Genomic DNA, 21,790 nt, shown 5'->3' with positions numbered 1-21,790 from the left:
GCTAAGAACCTCTAAGAGGTTGTCATGATAATGAGTAGTGAGAAGAAAGACCATATATCAACCAACAGCGAAAGACAAGAAGAAAATATTTGCACATAAGGAAACAAATAACCCTTGCTACAATTTCTAATTTCTTTTAAAATATATTATTCTTTAAAGTACAAAAAAAATTATTCAGTTTTCTCTACATCATTCCTATGAAACTTCCATTAGTGAAAGTCTGTCCTAATCTGGCCTTAGTGGGAACAGTTATAAAAAAGAAATAGTTAAGGACCTCAGCTTTCTTGTGCTTTTCAGTCTATCATGGGGAGTCTTTTTCCCCATGATCTTTGTTATGAACACCAACAATGGCTCTGAAACAACATAAAGACTTTCTACCTACCTTTTAGTACTGGGTAAAAAGTACGTAGAAGTGAAAAAGAAACCCCAGCTCATTGTACCTCGGCATTGTGCTTATGACCATCTGGTCTGTGAGAGTGTGATTACGGTGTATTTTGTACCACTTAAACATATGCGCACAAGAAAAGTCACATAAGTACCCCCTAAAGCATCAGGCTCATGCAGACAGCGAGAATGAAAGAACAGAAGAAAAAGTCACTCATTACTGACTCAATTCCAGGTGTCAGAGGGCTGGACAGAACTTCTGGTTCTGTCCAGCCCTCTGACAGATTTTCACAAAGATTGTTCCAGGTTATTGCACAAACGGTCTTTCAACTAAAGTCCAACTTCCTGGGACTTGACCAATATTATTGCTGAACTTCACGGCTTCCTTCCCCTTCTTATATTCTAGTTAATGATTCACGTTCACAAGCTGACCCAGAAAAGGTGTGTGCAGGTGAGTTTGATAAGATGAGCACATACCTCCAATGATTCAAGATGTTTTTTTTTATTAATCTTCAAAAGGACATGTGTGCTGTTTGATTTACCAGGTAAAACACAGATGAACAGCGACAGAACAATTCTGGTCATGCGTGAGGCCCCGTTTAAAACTGTCCCTCATCAAACCTACAAAAGCTCATTTGACCTCAGATTGAATCCATCCAACCATGACCTTATTAAGCATATTCATAATTTCCACATCTATGTACACCATTAGCTTCCATTTATTCATGACCTTTAAACCACTCTCATGTTAAGGGGCATCGTGCTTTGATATAGAGAGTATATATCTTACAAGCAATGTTTTTTGATTAATTCCCTTGGTATTAGGAACATATTATGCTCTGATTAGACTGTTATAAAATTATAACATTCAAGCTTTTTTGTGAAAACTCTAATTAAATTGAGGCACTGTAGTTTTCATAATTTGTCTCATAGCCTTAATACTTTGAGCACCTCCACTTAGTTTAATCAAGCCAATCAATGTTAAACTTATATTAAAACCTCGGACTTAAGGAAGTAGTTACTCCATTTCCTATAAAAATACATTCCAAAAATAAGGTAGATTGTACACCAATCACAATCCAGTGACACCAGTGCAGGGATCACCAACATGGTGCCTGTGGGCCCCCAAGGACCATATTTAGTCAAGCCTGTTCAAAAAGATATCACAACCCTCCAGTGAGCAGCATCTAAAATCTTATTTTATTTAGTTGCTCTGACATTTTAATCACACTTGTATTTAAATAGATTTCAAATGATAGATGCATTAAAAACATATTTATGCTACATAAGGTTAAGGTGAGCTCTGACTCTTCTAGTTCAAAGGTCAGTACAGGTAGCCCTTTGTATGACACAGCACCAATTAAGTAGCTCTCAACCTCTCAAAGGTTAGTGATCCCTGCACTAGTGTCACATTTAGGATTGAAAAGCAACCCTAAAGAGGGACATCAATTTATGAATGCTTCTCACCCAGCATCAGAAGGCTCAAATGCATAGTCTTGATGGGCATTTGGACGGCTAAGTGGATGGTCATCAGGCTGGCTCTCTGTCTGCAAAACAAACAAATAAAGCAACAGATAAATTGTGTTAAAAAAACAAAAAGAAAGAAAGAAAGAAAGAAAGTGAATGTATGTTTTAACGTTTAATGCGTTTTGATTCATAGTTGCTAGAACCAAGGTTCTATGATATGGCATAGTTTGAAATGCAGTGGTCGCTGGTCAAATTGTTTGAGATATTTTTGTATGGCGGACTAAAGGTCAGGGATTACAACACAACAATAACCTCTACTTGAACATAAATCTGTCCACAGTCACTCGCCTGCTGCTGGATTTTTAAGTTTGGTAGGTCTGGTCCAAATTCCTTTATCTGCCATTTTTCTTCCAGCAAAGGCTTTGTGAAATGATTATTAAACAAATGACCAATATTTTATAAAGGCATTTGCAGACTCTACCTCCTGCGGACACTTGAGTCTTTTGGAGTACAAGGGGTGCTCCTGAAGACCTTCTTTAACTCTGTGGTGGCATCAGCCATCTGCTATGGTGTAGTCTGTTGGAGCAGCTGCTAATCTGTAGCTGGATAAATTCATTAGGGCCAACTCTGAAGTGGGATGCCTGGGAACCATTTACACTGTTCCTCAGATGCTAAGGTAACTTGTACACGCCTTATGTACTGCGGGAGGCTGCTGCACTATCGTGCACATTGCAAATTGTTGTATCGTGTGATATGTAAATAGGCTGGAGTCTTTTCCACTGTTTAATTTTTTTCCCACTGTGCAATATTTATTAACTCTGGTACTTACTTTTTTATCTTCTACTCTTGGTGCTTCTTTGGAGCTAATTTTAGATTAGACTAGTTTGTTCTTTCTTTTCTTGTTTTTCATTGCTAATAATTGTGTGTAACTGTCTGTGTGTTTGCCGCTGTCACATCCAAATTTCCTCCCTGCAGGACAATAAAGGAATTATCATCTTTATTTCACAGCACCATTCTCTCCTGTCTTCTTGTTGTTCTGTTCGCATCACCATGTTTGAGTGATATTTGAACCTATGTCTCTAAACTGGCAGGAGTATGACTTTGATTAACAGCTATAATGTCTTAATCTGATTGGATCAAGAATGACACAAAAAGCATGGATTGGTCATGGGCATATAGAGCTTCACCCTGAGGAGAGTCTTTAGGTATCCAGTTAGAGACCAGCATGAAGTCACATGGACAACTAAAGTTGTACAATATACATACACACATCCCTTGTCATTAAAAAGATTACTATTAGGACCCCCCCCCCCTTCCACACACACTCATAAATATAGTCAAGATACCAAAGTGGAATGGGAATGTGGAAAAATCAAAGGTCAACCCTATTTTATGAGAGAACAGATGTGATAATTGCTTTCCATATTCTAATTTAAGTTTACTGTCTACACATTTTTCTGCAGTATTAGTGGGGGCGATGCCCCCTGCCTCCTATTGAGAAGCCGCCACTGCTCCAATGTAGACCATGAGTCAGACGTTTGGAAACACCTTCGTCATTCAGTGGATTTAGTGTAGATACACAGTGAAGACATCAAAACTATTAAGCAAACTTACGTAGAATCATGGAGCATACATACAATTGTGAAATAACTCAAAACATGTTATATATTTAAAATTCTTGCAATAAGCCCCTCTTTGTTTTGACTACTAATTTGAACACTCTTGACCTTTTCTCGATGAGCTTTATGAGGTCAGTCACCTGAAATGGTTTTCCAACTGCCTTGAAGATGAACATAAAGACAAACCTTTGAATGAGAAGGTCCAAACTGTGACTGGTATTTTAAACCAGAATGTCAAATGTGGAGAGAACATCAGAGAGGGCAAAATTATATTGAGATGTGTGGGAGTTCAAACATCATTATTGGCCAATTTTCCCATGGTAAGCTTTGCCGGTCAAAACCTACAAATCTTCTCCTTTTTTCTATTTAGGAAATGTAATAAAACTCTCCATTTTTATTCATAAATGCATCAACCAACAGCTTGTACTTTGATGCATTTCTTTCAGAAAATTAAATCAAGGTAAAGGTGAGGAACATAAGCATTGGAAAAAAAGGGAATAATTGTTTAATTCCTTAACTTTCTGTTAGATTCAAAACTACTCCCCCAGAACCTGTAGCACATGATTTCTTTTTTTTTCCAGGTGTTGTAGTTCTAAGGAAAAAAGTGGACTTGATCAAAACTGGAATCAGCAGTGCAGCCTTAAGACAACTGGAAATAAAGTGTCTTGAGATGACAGGTGTGAAAAGGCTCTATATAAATAAACAGAATAAAAAAAAAATACAAATTTAATTATTGATTTATGATCGTGGAAGACACATCAATGTTGAATAGCAAAGCACCATTTATAAAAATTAAATGTAAAAAAAAAAAAGCACACAGAGCTTCATGTCATTAGAAATATTAAGTAAAATGATAGTTCTGAAGATTTTACTTAATGACACAATTATTTATATAAAACAATCAGAAAGAATTGCTATTGCAACAGCAATTCAGGGTCCAGAAATAATTACTTTATTGGGTGTTTTTAGTTGCTCGTCCATTTCTTAAATGTAAGCTAGACTTTCCTGATTGCAACAGGATCAAAGAATGGCAGAGCCTGTCTGTGATAATAGGCACCAGAGGCACGTTCCATCATGACTACTCTGCTTCTATAGTCCCTTCCATTAAACAGCAGAGACTAGTCTAGATGCTAACTACTTGGTATAATAACCTTACTATGTACCACAAGCCAGTTGCTAAGGAAATGAAGATGTAAAACAGCAGCTCTGTGAAAGAGCAGCACTGGTGTTAAATTTTAACAGCTAGTTAAGGGTTTACAGTTTAGCTTCAAGTGACCGACAGGAGTGGCGACAGCACAGGGTCAGGTTTGAATCCCCAACCCGCAGCACCTTACTGCAGTAACGACAGGAACCTGGAAGGTTCAGGGCTGATCTTCTACAGATAAACATCAGCAATGACTTAGACCATACTCACACGGCCCTGGGTCACCTCACTCTGCCCTGCGTGGCCAGAATCTCCCCCTGTGTGTGTCTCTGTAGCCCACTCGTCACCGTGTCCAGACTCCCGTCTATCAGTGCACGTGTGCAGGCTCTGGACCCCGGCGTGTTTATATTTACGCGTGCATGAACATGTGTGCCGTGTATGTGCCCCAGATTTTGTAAAACAAACTTCAGAGCAACTGATGGCCGCGATGTAAAAACAGAGGGAACGCTCCCGGCCAATGGGAGCGCAGGGCGCTATAGGGACCCTTCATTCCTCTCCTCCCCTTGCGTCGCCCTCCCTCGCTCCCTCCGGCTCGTCACTGGGGCACAGGGCTGAATGGGCAGCTATTCTTATTCTAATTCCTCTGTCACTCTCTGGGCCGCTGCCTGAAAGAGGGGAACGGTCTCCAGGCTTTTGGAATGCACCACCCCTTTCTTCTGGACACTCAGCGAGATCGGAGGGCGAGCAGGGCAGAGGAGCCTTGAGGAAAACAGAGAGAGGAAGTTAAAGGAAGAAGCAGGAGAGGGACAGAGAATGAAAGGAGAGAAAACTAGTAGCAAAACTGAAATGAGAAAAGAAGAGTTACACTCACAGTGATAAAGAACCCCATTCATTTCTGAGGGCAAACAAGGCCAGAGTGATGGAAGAAGACGTTTTTCAATTCTACTCTGAGCAAACCTGATCATATTCTTTGCGTCACACAACTAATAAACATCTTGAAACCCTTACGAATCTTGTAACAATAGCGCTGTCCAACATAAATTAAGAAACATTCAGCAGTAACATTGTAACTCTGGTTACAATCTGCTGCTCTGACCAGCTTCTATTGCTGTAAAAAAAGCACTTCCACAGCATGATGCTGCCAACACCACGTGTCATTGCTGGAGAGATGTATTCAGTTAGTGTAGTTAATGTAGAGATTAATTTAGGCAGCATAAAAGAGGTTGATAATTACTTCTCAATAATCAATAGAAAAAGCTTTAATTGGATTACAGAAATTAAATGCGTTTTTGCAAGTTTCCAGTGGTATATTATTATCTTTGATAAAGATAATAATATCTTCAGGTCTCCATGGGAGGAGAAGGTCTCCAAGGTTGGAAGGTCTCCATGCTATAACCCTAATTTTTAGCCCCATTCGCTGTTTCTCTATCAGATCCAAGTCAGGACCCTGGTTGCACTCACTTTCCTCAAGACAAAAATAGCCCGATCCCTAAGGCTGAGAACAAGCTCAACTCTTTAGAAGTGTTAGTAAGGCTGTTTTATATATATATATATATATATATATATATATATATATATATATATATATATATATATATATATATATATATATATATATATACATACACACACACTAAAGGTGGTTGCAGATCATCTGAGCTACCTTGTACTGAGCTACCTTGTAAACACCAACACTGTCACTGCTGAGGTCAATTGGATGGCCTTGGTTAGACGAACAGATTAGAAGGGTAGGGTGATGCATGTTGGTGCCAGTGTGCTTAAAATATCTCAATATGGTATGGGTCATGTGCATACATGTGCATGATTTAGCAGAGAACTAAAACGATAGAAGAGAACAAAGCAGCATTCACATTCTGCTCTGAGCTAATGTGACCTTTGGCATCTACTAAAGTACGACATCGAGAGGCTCAATGTGTCACTGAGCAAACACCAAGGAGCAGGGAGAAGTTGTCCACACAAGCTCTGCCCATTACCACTGGGATTATTTAACTTTAGGGAAGTTTTAAGTCCAGTAAAATAGCAGGTAATTTACTCCCAATTATATGATAAATTAAGAGCATCAACGTTTTGAATCAAAAGGATAGGTTTTTCAATTTTATTTCTCGTATTTTAAAGAGTTAGGCTGTGTTTCAGAAATGCTCCAATAGCTCCATCATTTTCACTATTAATTGATCAGTTTAAAACTTGGTTTGCTTTGATCTGTGTTCATTTTAAAGCATTTGAGGATTTTAACTGAACAACCTATCACTTTCAGTACTTCTTTGAATGTTTTTCCCTCTCCGATCAACTTTTATTGAAAGTATGCTGTAAAAAAAAAATCCATTTTACTTTCTGGTCATTAAATTTCTGGTTTTCTTAGGAATAAACACTGTGTACAAAAGGTGTTCCCTTAACCCTTAAAAAGGGGCTTACCCATTTCTACAGAATGAATGACCTCAATGACTGCACTCCACGGTGTTGTTTTGAACACTCCCCTTTTAATAGATGATTCAACAATACAGAATCAGCTGAATGCATATCATAACTGTAGAGTCTGTAGGGTTTTATTATTTTACTACACCTACTAGTATAATACTTACAATTTGAGAATATAAATTCTAACCAAAACGTGGTTAGTGACATTATTTTTTAAACACAACGGTATTTAATTTAAATTAGGCTAAACTTTTCCTCAACAAAATCATGAATAAAAGCATGGAAGGCAATGCTTAATATGCTACAATAAATCCAAATCAGAAGAGCACTAAGTTTCATTCTGGGAACTTGAGCACACTTTCATGCGGTGTGCGGTGCACAAATCAGTGCAAGAAGGTAAAGAAAATCAGCAGAAAGTTCAACGCTATAGTGGTAGCATCTGCAGAGGCATCTGCAGCGGGCTCAGACAAAACACGGTAATCTCAAGACTGTAGTCCAAACAAAACCAGAGGTACCATATCCTTGAATACCATAACACGATAAGCCTGACTCTGTGTGCGTCTCTCTCTGAGTTTGTCTACAGAATTAGCGGCTGAATGTAATGTAAATACTCTGCAGTTTGAGAAACTGTCAAACAAGGCGGGGCAGGAAGTGGGATCAGATCTCCCAGATGAGCTCATACGGTTGGTCTGCCCTTCCTCTACAGGTAGGTCGCTCATTATTAATGCTGCTCCTGCCTGCTGCAGTCAAATCAAAGAATGTGGCAGTAACTACAGTGAAGTTAACACAAGTAAACCAGAGATCCTGATAGAATAAAATATGTATTTCGAAATCCCTGGGAAGGGATTTTCATAAAGTTAAATCAATTATGTATTGCTTTAACTAGCTGATGCTGAAGATTTAACGGCATACCTAAGCCAGACTTAGACATCCTGTTTGTAAATAGGAGCGCTACCGCAGGTCATTCATCCCTACTGCTATCAGACTATAAAATGCTGCACTATAACTGTAACTATAACTATAACTGTAACAGCTAATGTGCAATAACCAATGTGCAATTCTATTTAATACACTGTGCAATAACCTGTTCAATAATGCTAAAAAGAAGTGACTTCTGCTGTTATAACCACTTTAATGTACGTCAATACATATGTATATGGTCACCGTGAATGTACAAAACACATCCTAAATATATATGGATACACTGTATGTACCTGATGCACCTTTTTCTCCTTTTGGCACCTTCTTTTGATTATTGATTACTGGACCAATGTGACATGTGAATTTCTCCAATGTGAGATCAATAAAGGCCTATCTTATCTTATCTTATCTTAAGCGCTAACAGTTCATGCTGGAAATAACACTCCTCTGTGTGGATGTTGTTACTAAAGGAAGAAGACGTGACATCAGCTATTTTCAAGATCAGTGAGGTATTTAACATGAAATCAGAGTAACCACAGAGATGTAAGATACTTTTTACAAGGAAACCGTGGAATTCAGCCCCTACAATAGAGATGCTGGACATTTTGCTCCTCCGGCATCTCATACCTTTTTTATTTTGATCATCTTGTCCCTCACTGTTTATTGGTTTGAAAAGAAGCCATCCGCCACACAAAGTTAGTTTGGACTGACAGTAGTCCTTGTGGAACCTTCATATTTAAGGTGAGGGTCTATATTCTTTACTTTATACAATTACCACCCAGAGACAGATATCTCCAGTTCCTAACAACATTGTTTAGCGGTAATCGCTTCTATAAAAAAATGTATTCAGTATAAAACGGCAACTCTAACTATTTTGTCTTGGTTATTGTAACTCATATTGTGTGATTTAACACTGTCCCTAATATAATTGATTATTGAAATCAATAAAATATTTTGAATGCTATTAATTATATTTCTAAAGAGAATCAGATAACATTAAAACTGGCAGGTTAAAACTACGCAAAAATTGCAGTTCAGAAATTGAACATAAAACTCCGATTGCATCTTTAATTGAAGTTACAACTAGAACTGAGAAAATGGAAATGTGCATCAGATGAGTGCATCCAAAACAACTAATTCTTTGATTAATGCTCAAGATATATAAAGCAATAAAATGTACAAAATGTTATAGTTGTCTGGTAGGTATAGGGGCTCTTTCAAGATCTTTTCAAAAAAGACAAACTGAATATGGTGAACTTGAGTGCAGTCCATCATAGACCAGGGTTAGCTATTAAGATAAATATGTGTGGCCTTTAAACTTTGCAAAATGTTTCTAAGAAATAAAGTAGCATCTGAAACTCAATAAGAATGTTACTGCAGTACATCCATCCATCCATCCATCCATCCATCCATCCATCCATCCATCCATCCATCCATCCATCCATCCATCCATCCACTTCTTTGCAAGGACACCCATGGCATTGCATAAGCAACATACTGGCATCCAACTTCCTAAGCGGGATTGTTTCTTTGCAGAAGATAAGCAGCTTCAAACCAAACTCTCCCCCTGGCTGAAGGGGGATCTAAGAGGAAGTTCATCTCAGATTTTTTGATCTGGAATCTCGTTTTCTCACCAACAAAGTCATAGCCTCCTGAGACCCGGCCCATTCATTTATGTCCACTATAGTGGACATTTTGTCCACATGTAGCTCCCTTAAGTATCTGGAGTTACCCTATCAAGCCCTATAGTGTTCTGTAGAGGACATCCTGGGCTTTCCAGTGATGTATCATGTGATAGGTTTGCAAGCTGGGAACTTTACTTTTTTTCTCTCACAAGATGGTCGCTATACTAACAACCACATTTTATGAAAAGAGGAAAGGTAAGTCAAATATTCTTTATCTATTGCTTTTTTTACCATGATAATTATATATATTCTTGTTTATTAATGTGTCATCAACAATATTATTACATCTGAAAACACTTTCATTATTTATGTTTTGAAATAACAGTCATTTAATGAATGTCAACTGTAGTGGACACCGGGACCATGTTAATGTGTTTAATGACTGACATTGTCGTCGGAGACAGAAGCGAAGCAGAGAGGATTCTATACCAGATAATAGAGGGAAATTCAGATTTGGAGCTGTCAGATGAGGAAAAGGATGAGAATGAGTATCAGCCTGTGATAGGGGGAAATAGTGACGAAGAAGGAGCGGAAGAAAATGTAGGAGAATTTCATAAGACAGAGTCAGAGCCAGAGAGGGAGTGGGAAAGTCGTCGTCCTCTGTGGGCCAGGACAAACTTGTATGTTTTATTTAGTTTCAAGCTAATGTTTTAAATTTTATTATCATATTACTGTAGATTATTGTAGAGTTTGTAGTCTGTATAACAGATGTTAAATGTATGCAGGTTGCCTAAAAACATGCTTGTGAGATTGGTCAATATTATACCCATGACACTGAAATTATGGCATTAATCAAAATTGATGTGTAAAAAATGTAGGATTTTTATTAACTTAACTTTATTTTTTTCCCTCATCCCATCCCATTATAATAGATTCACACCTGTGCTACCTGGGCTTCCTGCCTATCACAATGACCCTAAAATCTGTGAATACTGGAGTCCAATCCAGTACTTTTCACAGTACATTGATGTCAAAATCTTTGAAGATCTGGCAGCTTTTACAAATCAAAGACAGCTGCAAACTACAGGAGTGTCTCTGAATACTACTAGTAATAATAGTAATATCATCTTTATTGTCATTGAAACATACATTGAAACATACATTACAATGAAATTTGTTCTCTGCTTTTAACCCATCACCCTTGGGGAGCAGTGGGTTGCCATGTGCGGCGCCTGGGGAGCAATCTGGGGTTCAGGGTCTTTGCTCAGGGACCCAGAGTGCAGGCAGTGGGGATCAAACCGGGTACTTGCAACCTTCACTGAGTGCAAGCGCGCTGCTCTAACCACTAGGCCAACACTCGCCCCCAAGAACTCAAAAATTTTACAGCCCAAATTTTACTGCCCAAGAAATCTAAATTTTCTTTGGCATATCAGTCCACATGGCCTGCCATGGCTATCCCAGAGTGAAAATGTTTTGGGCTAAAAAAAAACAAAGTACCAGTCATTAGCAAGAAGATGACGGGACAGGTTCTACAAGCTAAGAAGCTAAGATTGTCAATGACCTGGATGTGACTGAAGAGACAAAGAAGTCAGACATTCTTTGGAGAGTCAGACCATTGCTTGACCGTGTGAGGCAAGGTTGTCTCAGCCTTCCAAGGTGTGACAAAGTGTGCATTGATGAGCAAATCATCCCATTCACAGGCCGTTGCCCAGTCAGACAGGATTATCACAGCTAAAATATCCAGAGGAAGATGAAATGCAGAACTGCTTAGTTCTATGTCTTGTAGTTTATTGTTGAACTAAATACATGTATTTTTACTGTTGCAAGCATCAAACAACAGAACAATGTTACAGATATTTATTTGTTTTTATCAAATGTGACAGTTCTTAGGTAATTATCACTTTCAAGACAATCTTTTTAAATTTTTTCATTTTCTAAAACCTGTTCTATTTTCCCATGCAAATAGTCCTGTTGTCCTCCACAGTGGACATGCTATAAAATTAAAATTAAAAATATATTTAAAAAAATTAAAATTGTAATGTGTTTTTTTAGGTCCAAATACATGGGAAATCACACAAAAAAAGAAATTGTAAGACACTTTTTTTCTTTGGTTCTCAGGAGGATATGACCATAGGTGAGGGCTCTTACATGGTTGAGCCAGTGAACAGAGAGATTTGTGATGTTATTGATAAAGAAAAAATACTAAAAGAAACAAAAAAGAATACAAAACCAAAGGAGTTCGACCACCCAAAGACAGCAGTGTTAGATAAATAGTTCAGTTTAAACATAGTGCTGACAAGGAAAAAAGCTTTCCTTCAAACATCTTCCTAATCCTCTGCACACATTGGTGGATCATTTCCTGGGAGCCAAAGGAAATCTCATGATACTCTTTGGATGGCTGCTTAATAGCTGCTGGCTTCGTATAGCCTAGAAAGACAATGTAAGAGAATTTAAAGATTTCAGAGCGAGTTTAATCTCTCACTGAGCAGATTTCCTTGAAACTTCAAAGAAAAAACTCAGAGTACATCTAACACCGCCTTCCGATGCCTCACGCCTACAAAACCTACTGTATGCACATAAGATCGTTTTTGGTATAATATGCTGGTTTTAACAGTGATGACCTAAAAGGGATGATTTATGCAATTGTTAAATGAGGTTTAATAACAGGTTATAAACAAGATTGTCACCAAGTAATCGTGGGCCACAATTTTTATTTTTCATTTAAAAATAGCAAAATACAATTTAGTGACCTTCTTTATCTGCTTAGCAATGCAGCACACATGCAATACTTTCAAGATTCGAAAACAGTCCAATTTTCAGAGAAATGAGATTTGCAAATCCTTGTAGACCCGAAACAAACAAAAGGTGTTGAACTTTTGTCTTAATAAAAGAAATACAAGGTTTCCAATTCAATGGAGCTTGAACGTTTTCTGTCTTGTTCTTTGAGAAAATATTTTTAATCTATTCTCATCAGCAAGAACAGGATATGTGTCTCTCTTTCTTCAAAACCGCTTAGCCAAGTTAAATAAATGTGTTCACCCAAGTCTTTTTGGAGTGAAAATGGCAGTATTTTTGTGTTCCAACAAATTGCAAAAAAGAAAAAAGAAGAGAAAAAAGAGGAAGGGGGTGAAGTGCCTCCTTTAGATTTAAAGAGAGCACCAAAACAAGTTGTTCTCAGATGAGCCTCACAACAGGGCTAAAATTAACAACGAATTTAGACCTAAGCATTGCAGTTCCACTTTATATAGATCACAATTGTATAATTTCAATGTAAAAAGAAACAACTGAAAACCATGATATGTCCCCTTTAAAAATTATTAAAACACCTCCCTGAATTAACTGCCTTTGCTGGCAGGCCAAACTTCTACACTTCTTGAGATGTAGTGAGGGGGGCCACACACCACACACCCCTCATCTAACTCCTTCTTTTTAACATTTGATGCTATTTAGAACTAAGCAATAGTTTTAAAGCTTTATAATACAACTTAACAAAATAAGGACACACCTGCATGGCTTACAATAATGAGCTTTCAAAACCTGTCAGGTATTTAAATTCAAAGCAGATGCTCGCCAACAAACACTTTCCACACAAATTCATGTTTGGACTGGAAAGGTGGAGAATCAGGGGGTGAGAGTTGGAGGTGAATGGTGTAATTTTGGGATTATGGCTCAGCTGTAAAAAGTAGAGAAGGTCCATAAAGTGTAGAAAAGGAAACCTCCAGCAAAGACCAAAGCTCTGACAGCCTTGCAGGAAACACACAAGTAGTATACCCCCCACCCCCCCCAAAAAAGAAAAAAAAAATCATGTTCACAACACAAAATGTATGTTTTTGCAGATAGACTTGCCTTAAACAATTCAGAGATCCCCATGGACTTCATTCATTCTGCTGCCTTCTTTAGAGCAAAAGCTTTCTACAGATTCCCATAATAAATCAGGCTGAATTAGGTCAAAGTAACTGGGCTGAGCTGGACAGTGTATCTTGATCAGATTTGGACCTGATGACTTGTTCTTTATAGTGCTCTGAAATGTGTTTTTGGAAAGTATTGTGAAGTGAATGCACTGATTTGAACTCAGCACAAAATGCTAACTAATTTTACATCAAAACATTGTAATGCTGTGTGAGATTATTTGTTGTGAAGAATCTATTTCTGTGACCATCTTGAACTGTCAATTGGAGTGTTTTGTTTGTATATCCCCAGTAATTTCAATACACATATATTGTTTAAAATGATCTGTTTTTCACCAGGCTTTTGAATTATTTTAATCCTACATTAAGTACACATGAACACACAACAGAGTACACACTATCAGATTATAGACAAAAAGTCTTATTTAGGAATATACCGTATGTCTGAAAAGATCCAAAACAACAGCCTATTCTGTGTCCAAAGCATTTAGGAGAGAAAGCAGCAGCCAGGTACTACTTAATAAAATGCACTTGATTATTAGATTGTGAGCCATAGCATTCTAATATATATATATATATATATATATATATATATATATATATATATATATATATATATATATATATATATATATATATATATATATATATATATATATATATCAGTGATTGGACTCTTATCACACTTGTGAGCCTTCATATCCCATAAACATTCACAAGCTGTGCTCTCAGAACTTCTTAACCCTCAGTGCTGCATCTGTCTTCATAGCTGGCCCTTCCCATCATGGAAATGCCTTCAGTAAACTCTTGGGGATTTTAAATAGCATTTAAACACACATGGAGCTTAAACAGACATGTATTGTAGCTTTTAATGATTTTGGGTGTTCCTCATATCATTTATGTTGTTATTTTTTTGGCAGTGTTTCAGTGTCGTTTGTGTGAACAGGTCCCCATTGAAAAAAAGACCCTGGATTTATTGAAGTCTAACCTCTATAAACCAATGAGAAATAAACATTTATGATAATGGCCACTACTGCCATGGTGGACATTTCAGTAAATTCACCCCAAGGTCAGAAGATTGAATGCTCAGGAAAAATGAAGAAAAACAAAGCTCACTACTACAGAGTCTTCTGGCATATTAGGTTATATTTGCAGCATTGCATCTGAATGAACCATACGGGCTCTGGGACAATGTCTTTTGAATAGATGGGACCAAAGTTCAGATGTGTGGACAAATTGAAAAGCAATGAGCCCAAACACTTTAAACCAAGTGTCAGGCATGGTGGTGGAGGGCTGATGATCTGGGGTTAATTGCCGCCACATGACTTGTGCAGGTTTCATTGTCATCGTCACTGAGTTGACGATGAACTCCTTTCTATACCAACATATTCCAGTGTCAAATTTCAGGCCATTGGTCCAACAACTAAAGCCTGGCCTAATCTACCACTAGCCCTGAACCTGACTGGAATACAGGAGCAGGATCCTAAAAGAGCTGTGCAGAAGCAAATGTCTGTAACCCTCAATGATAACACTGCGAAGAGAACAGGGCCAAAATTATGTCCCAATGTGGTACACCGATAAAGTCACAAAGAAAAGCGCCACTTCAAATTATTCCAACTCCCTGTCTGATTGAGAGTAAATCATGAAACTCAATTGTTGGTGCCACTTTAGCAACATACCAAACAAACAGTACAATCAGTTGTAGAGAATAATCCTGAACAACCTGCTTTTGCTAAAAGAATTATTTTTATAATTTATGAAACTTCTTTAACTTTCATCAATTATCTTTAAATTAGACATGAAGAATATATGATCAAAACAAAGCTTGCCGGTCTAGATGTATCAGAGCAGGCAGTCTGAAGCATTTGCTGCCCTCCTCCTGCAGTCCAATGACTTGTTAACCTTTCAAGGGTCTAAGCTAGAGTTGATATGAGCAGTAGGGTCACAAACCAGATCCCTGAGCTGATTAAAGCTGCACTAAGCCCTGTACAGCCAGGGGAACACGGCTAAATACCCAGAGAAGTGAAACAAATAAATAGTTTCAGAAATAAAAGAGCACAGCCAGAATAAATGCTCTCTTCTTGAAAGGGAGAATTTAAAATGTATAGGAACTTTAGAAATAATGACTAGAAATCATTTTAATACAGCAGCTGTTTTAATTTAATCCATTCTTCATTAATCTGGTAGGAATGTGTTCCATCTATAGCGGCGTCCACCTTAGCGCCAGAGAAGGTTGTGTGGCAGCTTTACCACTCAAGAGATTAAATGTCTCTCACAAGGAACGTTGCGATCAGCTGATTTTGCACAATTTTCCAGTGTGTGCACAAAATATGCACAAGGGAGTCTCCAACCACAACAAGTTGACATGGTTTTGGTATGCCGCTGTATATCCACCACCGCTGACAGCAGCCCTGTCTGTGCACACAGCAGTGTTGTAGTCAAGTCACTATGCCTCGAGTCCGAGTCCAGGTTCGAGTCACCAGTGTTCAAGTCCGAGTCAAGTCCAAGTCATTAAAAAAAAAATCCGAGTCGAGTCCGAGTCGAGTCCACTACTCATCCGAGTCAAGTCCGAGTCGAGTCACTATTGACGTGTGATGTATGACATGAAGCAGTAACATTCCATTGCTCTAATAACTCTTTCGCTGTAGTTACCCTTGGTTTTACTCGGTAAAACGACTGCTTTTTCCAAGTCTAAGACGTCTCCTAACCATGGTTTTTAAACATTGTTGTTATGGAACGTGCAACAGCGACTCGAGGTACGCTGACAGGCCGCATATGAAGGATGTTAAAGCCGCAAGCGGCGTCGATCGGCCCTCGCAGCCAAGCGCACTCCGGCCTATTGGCCACCGCCGCGGCTCTGGCCGGCGGGCGGGGTTCGCTCACCGCCGCGGCTCTGACTGGCCGGCGGGCGGGGTTCGCACACCGCCGCGGCTCCGGCCGGCCGGCGGGGTTCGCGCACCGCCGGCCGCCCGCCCGACATATCTGGTGCAGATCGGTCGTTGCAGCGAGGAGATACAGCCGTTGGATAATGATAATGCATTTGGCCACCGGACCGGACTAAATTGTTCGGCGGGCCGGACAATTTATACTGATTCCTGGACGGTGACTACAAACAGAAAGAAACGGCCATGAACGCCGAGCAGGAGAAAAACAACGACTTACCTTTCTATCAACTCGGCCCGTTTTTCCAGGCTTTCCAAGCCCTCGACACTCAAGCCATCGTTTGAGCTGAACGTTGGTATGTTGTTCCACAGTTCTACCAGTAAAATGGGCGCCTGGACATCCTCTTGTGAAAGTTTAACAGCGGAAAAGTCGGTCATATCGTTGTATCTGTTGCATGTGTAACGGCTGGTTGCTACGTGCGCTCTCACACTGTTTGCCCTTCCTTAGCGGCAAGGGGCGTTGCTCATGAGATGGTGACGTCACGTGCGCGGTACGACATTTAGATATTAAAATCATACACCAAATAATATTCTAATGACATATTAAAATTATAGCCTAATGATTTAAAAAAAAGTCGAGTCTTTTTCTCAATTTCCGAGTCAGAATGATCTGAATGTAGGAGTCCGAGTCCAAGTTCGAGTCATCAGTGCGCAAGTCCAAGTCAAGTCACGAGTCTCTAAATTTAGCTAAAGACTCGGACTCGAGTTCGAGTCTCGGACTCGAGTACTACAACACTGGCACACAGCGACCAACTTCGTTGTCCAGTCATCCAAGCCTGTGTCCTGGAAAAGTCTCATTAGTCCGTCTGTTATGGCCTGTGCTGTTCTGTCAGCCCCCAGTTCAATCAGACCAAGAAAGTCTGAGGTAGACTCTCCGCTGCTGGACACAGACACAATGAAAACTATCTACTGTACAGTTTTTGTGACGTCCTCAACGGCATCAAAAAAAGCATCCCCCAAAATTAAGCAGACTGCAACTTTAGCTCCTCACTGATGGTATGAGCTCTCCATGATTCATGTTCCCCCTTCACATGAATGACACGTAGCACCAATATTTACTCCCAGCCATTTCAATAAAATAATATCCTCAGAATAGGAAGAGATGGGATGTGTGTGTTTAGCTTTATGGAAGGCAGGGAGATAAAAAAAATATTCAGAGCTGACCACTATTCTTCATTCAGCTTGTCTCGCCATTTGGTAAATGGGCGAATAGACATTTCTTCTTGGCTAGCTTGTTTATTAGCTGTGACTGGTGTCACATTCATGTGATTCTTGCTCTTTTCATGTCTGTCAAATAAAGGATGGTTGAAATTCTTTGACCCTTTATGAAACGCACCTGTTTTGTCTGCTAGATGTGGGTGCAAGCAGCATGTCTCGCCCCACATTTTAACGCGCTCATCATTAGCTTCAAGTGACGACACGCCTTGCAGCCACTTTTCAACAAAAAAAAAAAAATAGTATTTTCTTCTGCATTGGCTCTGTTTAACTCTTCTTTGTAGGTGGCAAAATGCCAAAGAAAACCTATTCAATGTCTATTGTTTTTTTTTTGGACATCTCCAACAGTAGTCGACGACCAACTTTTCTAACATTAGAGGAGAATGTTGCAGATAACGTGATGGTTAAGTAAGCAAAAGTGTGCGTGGTAACGTTACACATCCCTGATTTTTGTGTACCTGCATACCAAAGACGAGCATAGAAAATTCCAGTAAAGGTTTCATCACCATTGCCATTATAAACATGAACCATTTTAAGACTTGTCTCATGCCAGAAAAGGTATTGAAAACCAGATTGTGTGGTTGCTATGACAACCTGACAATACGAGATTAATTTTGGTGTGTAGGCTATTTGGTTGCCTGATTGCACGTTTTGTGAAGGAACCTGTATGTGTGACCTTTTTGCTCTACTTCAGTGTAGTTGTGCGCTAATGGCGTGTTCTTTATTATGTGTGTAATACGTCTATTACTATTGAACATGAGTTCAAGAGAGGTTGAGATTTGGGCTGGATTTGTTTTTAGGTGGACCGGTTTTACTTTGTGTTTGGGCCGGAAACAGTCCGATTTGGCAACCCTGATTCAATTAACTCAAAAGTCAAGGATAAGCATACGCGCTGGGATAAACGTGAGTACCGATATTCAGGCTGAACACTGAAGTGAACATTCATACTAGGAGAGGTAACTACAGCAACTAAGGAGCAGAACAAAGTGAGTAACCCAAGTTTATTTTATTTGACTCAGTTTCACTGCTTGATTCTGCTCCTTGTGCTCTCAAGCTGCCGTAGCTAACCCTCCGAGCATGAATGTTTACTCCAGTGTTGACTTCAGTGCTGACGGTCCCAACAGAAATTAAACGGCTTGCTGTCGTTTGCTCCGTTTTCACTTCCTGCATTTGTTTGGAAATAAGTCAGAATATCCATGCCACACTAGCAATGGTGACCACAGTCGTCTCCAAGTAGGCTACGAATGAAATGACCCCCCCCCCCCTTTCAGTAGTTGTGCTGGTTTTATTGGTTGAATTGTATGACTGACAAATTGAGATAGGAATAACAGAAGGTTGGCCAATGTGAGGTAAAAAACAAAACTCAAATAACAGCTTCCAGACCAGGCCCCCCAATGCCTGTCTATGACGCCAAGCCTGCGCCCGAGTATTTGAGAGCCTAGCCTAGGAAGAGGCAAGACATTAAATGTCACATAGTCAAATATATAGAATTATACTTACACAATATTCAGTGTGAATAATTATCACCTGATATGTGAGATTTTCAGTATGAGGAATGTTTGTGAGTTAGAGACTGGCACCCTGGTAGCTGTACCGTACAAAGTGACTCCGCACTGTCCACCATCACCACCAAGTAAATTCTCAACCTATGGGAAACACTGTGGCAGCATTTATGTTTTTCAACTAGGTACTCAAAGGCTAAGTTCACCCAGTAGGACTTGATTTCCATTTTTAGCTGGAATCAGATTATGTTGTTGTTGTGTGTGGTCGTTCATACTCCTATAAACGTGACTGCCATCAGGGTTCTGTCTGAACAGTTCAAGACCCCGAAAGGAGCCCACATGCGCAAATAACAGAGGAAGATGTTTACGGAAGTAATGGGATTGTTTATTTTAAATGTACATACACCGATAACAACAAAGATGGTATACAGTAAGCTTGTCAGAATAATCTATGCCTTGATGCTTGAGAGCAACATATAAAGGTCAGTAAAGCACCTGTCTGCGACAGTTTAGTGTTAAACCTCCCGGACAACATAAGCTAATGCTAGCTGTTATTAGCTTGACGGACACAGACAGCCCAGTGACCGGGTACTGATGATTTGAGCTCCTCCTTCACACTCTGTGTGGAGCATGAAACAGGAGTGTCCTACACAGACTCCTGACCTCAACAGCTTTGGGATGAATTAAAGCAGAGACAAAGAGGCAGGCCCTCTCGTCCAACATCAGTGTCTGACCTTACAAATGCTTCTCTGGAAGAACAGTCAAAAAGTCCCAAAAATAGCCCAGAACCTTGTGGACAGCCTACCCAGAAGAACTGAAGCTGGTATAGCCGCAAAGTGTGGAGCAACTTCATATTGAACCCTATAGATTAAGAATGGGTGGTCTTGAGTTCATGAGAGTCAAGGTAGGTGAACAAATACTTTTGAATGGATAATAATATCCAACTGTATGAAAGCAAATAAAATAAAATCCTATTAATTGCATCTGTATAATTTTGGCTGTGACTTGTGCTCCATTCGGATAGTCAAAGAGACAAACCCAGCCATTAACTCTGGCACAATCCAAAAGGTTCATCATATAAAAGATTCTTATAAAGGATCCCTTGTAAAGGGATGCGTAACAGATGGAAAAATATAGCGTGACGGTGAGTTATTTTTTCCATTCATAACTATTCATTGGAGACAGTTTGCAAATTGCCACTTGTCTTGCAGGATTTTGCACAGCGAGGAAAAAAAACCTGCCTTTGCACAGTCAAGTCATGCCACTGCCTGTGTTTCATTAGAGCCACCACAAAACTCCCCAAACTAAAATGACAAACTTTACTTGTGCCTTTTTTTATTGGCTGTTCACAGGAGTTTTAATTGCGTTTAGGTATGGTGAATATATAGCCCACATTACAAGGTCATGGTCCGAAGAAAAAGTTTTAAACTTTTAAAAATGTGAATATGTAAACCTAACCGATCCATCTCTAGGTAAGTCCAGAGTAACTGGATATGATGTTTGTGGTTTCCTGGATTTCCCTGAGTCATAACCTGACTGGTAGAAAACAACACACAGAAAGCTCACCTGTTCTGCTGTCTGTAGGACCCCTCTCCAACAGGTAGCTCCACACACACACTCAAACTTTCACTCTTTTGCTTTTTCTTCTCTTATGCACACATGAACTCGCTCTCTGAGCCGCTCTGTCACACACACTCCGACATGCCCCGTCCCGCTGCGGCAGCGCGCCTGTGCGACCGAGCCCTATCTCCTGGGTAGAGGAGCGGGCCCCGCCTGCAGGAGGTGGGGTTATCGGCTCGTCAGGTGGGCACCCCACCGCCCACCCCAGTCAAGCGGAGCCCACTGATCCCAATGATCTGAGAGAAAGTTCTCAGTGTTCTTTGAGAATCAGCCTTGACGCCCCCTGCATTGTCTCTGCACGGAAAGGAGAACTTTGTTCTAAGTTAACTTGAACCTGGGAGCAAATAGACGCACAAGCTTTCATCACACGAAGAGTTTTACAGACGGGCCGGTTTAGGTTTTTATTCAACCAGAAGGCAATTCCCTCATTCACTTGTGCACCTTGACAGGGACTGGGTCGACCACAGACATATTGCTGCTGCTGGGGGGCTACGGGGCCAATGGCGCCCCTTGTGGTGGTCTGATTATATAGCATCTCCCTTCCACAGCAACTTTACAGGCCAAAATTATTTGGGAAATGTAAATTAAAATGATTTTCAGTCAGTCAAGAAGTTTGTTTCTCATAGAAAATAAAATATGAATCAATAGTAGAAGCATCAGTTATAAAAACTAAAGTCCTCTTTTTCTAATTTATATTTTATTTTGAATCACACGTTAAAATTGCTTTATACTATTCTCAATAACCAATAGAAAAATAGTTTGTGCTATTACAGCTTTCATATCCTTCTTATATTTTCTGACTAGCTTTTGATGATTTATGTTTTATCCAAGTCTTTTAGGTTGGATGGGATCCTTGCCATTACCCAAATCTTAAGCATCTTCCACGGATTCTTTATAATAAATCTGTGGAGCTCTTTCTGGACTCTGGCTGGGCTACTGGAAATGGGTAATAGTCGGAAGCAAGTTGTTGGTCAAGTTTAAAGATTACTTTAAACCTGAATCTACCA

The 21,790-nt window shown here is 39.5% G+C and overlaps 1 protein-coding gene across 2 annotated transcripts in view; it reads right to left on the bottom strand.

Moving 5' to 3' along the window:
- The window catches only part of lamb2l (laminin, beta 2-like), a 94,445-nt gene extending 73,542 nt beyond the window's left edge, over positions 1-20,903 (bottom strand). The window contains exons 1-2 of one of the 2 annotated variants that reach the window (XM_021324962.2): positions 20,730-20,903; positions 1,852-1,931 (exon numbers count right to left, since the gene is read on the bottom strand). In XM_021324962.2, coding sequence (XP_021180637.2) covers positions 1,852-1,915 — 64 coding nt within the window. In that variant the 5' untranslated portion in view covers positions 1,916-1,931; positions 20,730-20,903. Of the gene's footprint in view, positions 1-1,851; positions 1,932-4,884; positions 5,081-20,729 lie in introns of those variants that run through there. The other variant, XM_021324963.2, reaches the window with a different exon arrangement.
- Positions 20,904-21,790: the final 887 nt, after the last annotated feature.

The sequence above is a fragment of the Fundulus heteroclitus genome, chromosome 1 (assembly GCF_011125445.2).
Source record: "Fundulus heteroclitus isolate FHET01 chromosome 1, MU-UCD_Fhet_4.1, whole genome shotgun sequence".
NCBI classification, from domain to species: Eukaryota; Metazoa; Chordata; class Actinopteri; order Cyprinodontiformes; family Fundulidae; genus Fundulus; species Fundulus heteroclitus.
Note: the sequence above shows the minus strand (reverse complement) of the source record. Positions and strands in the feature narration are given on the sequence as shown.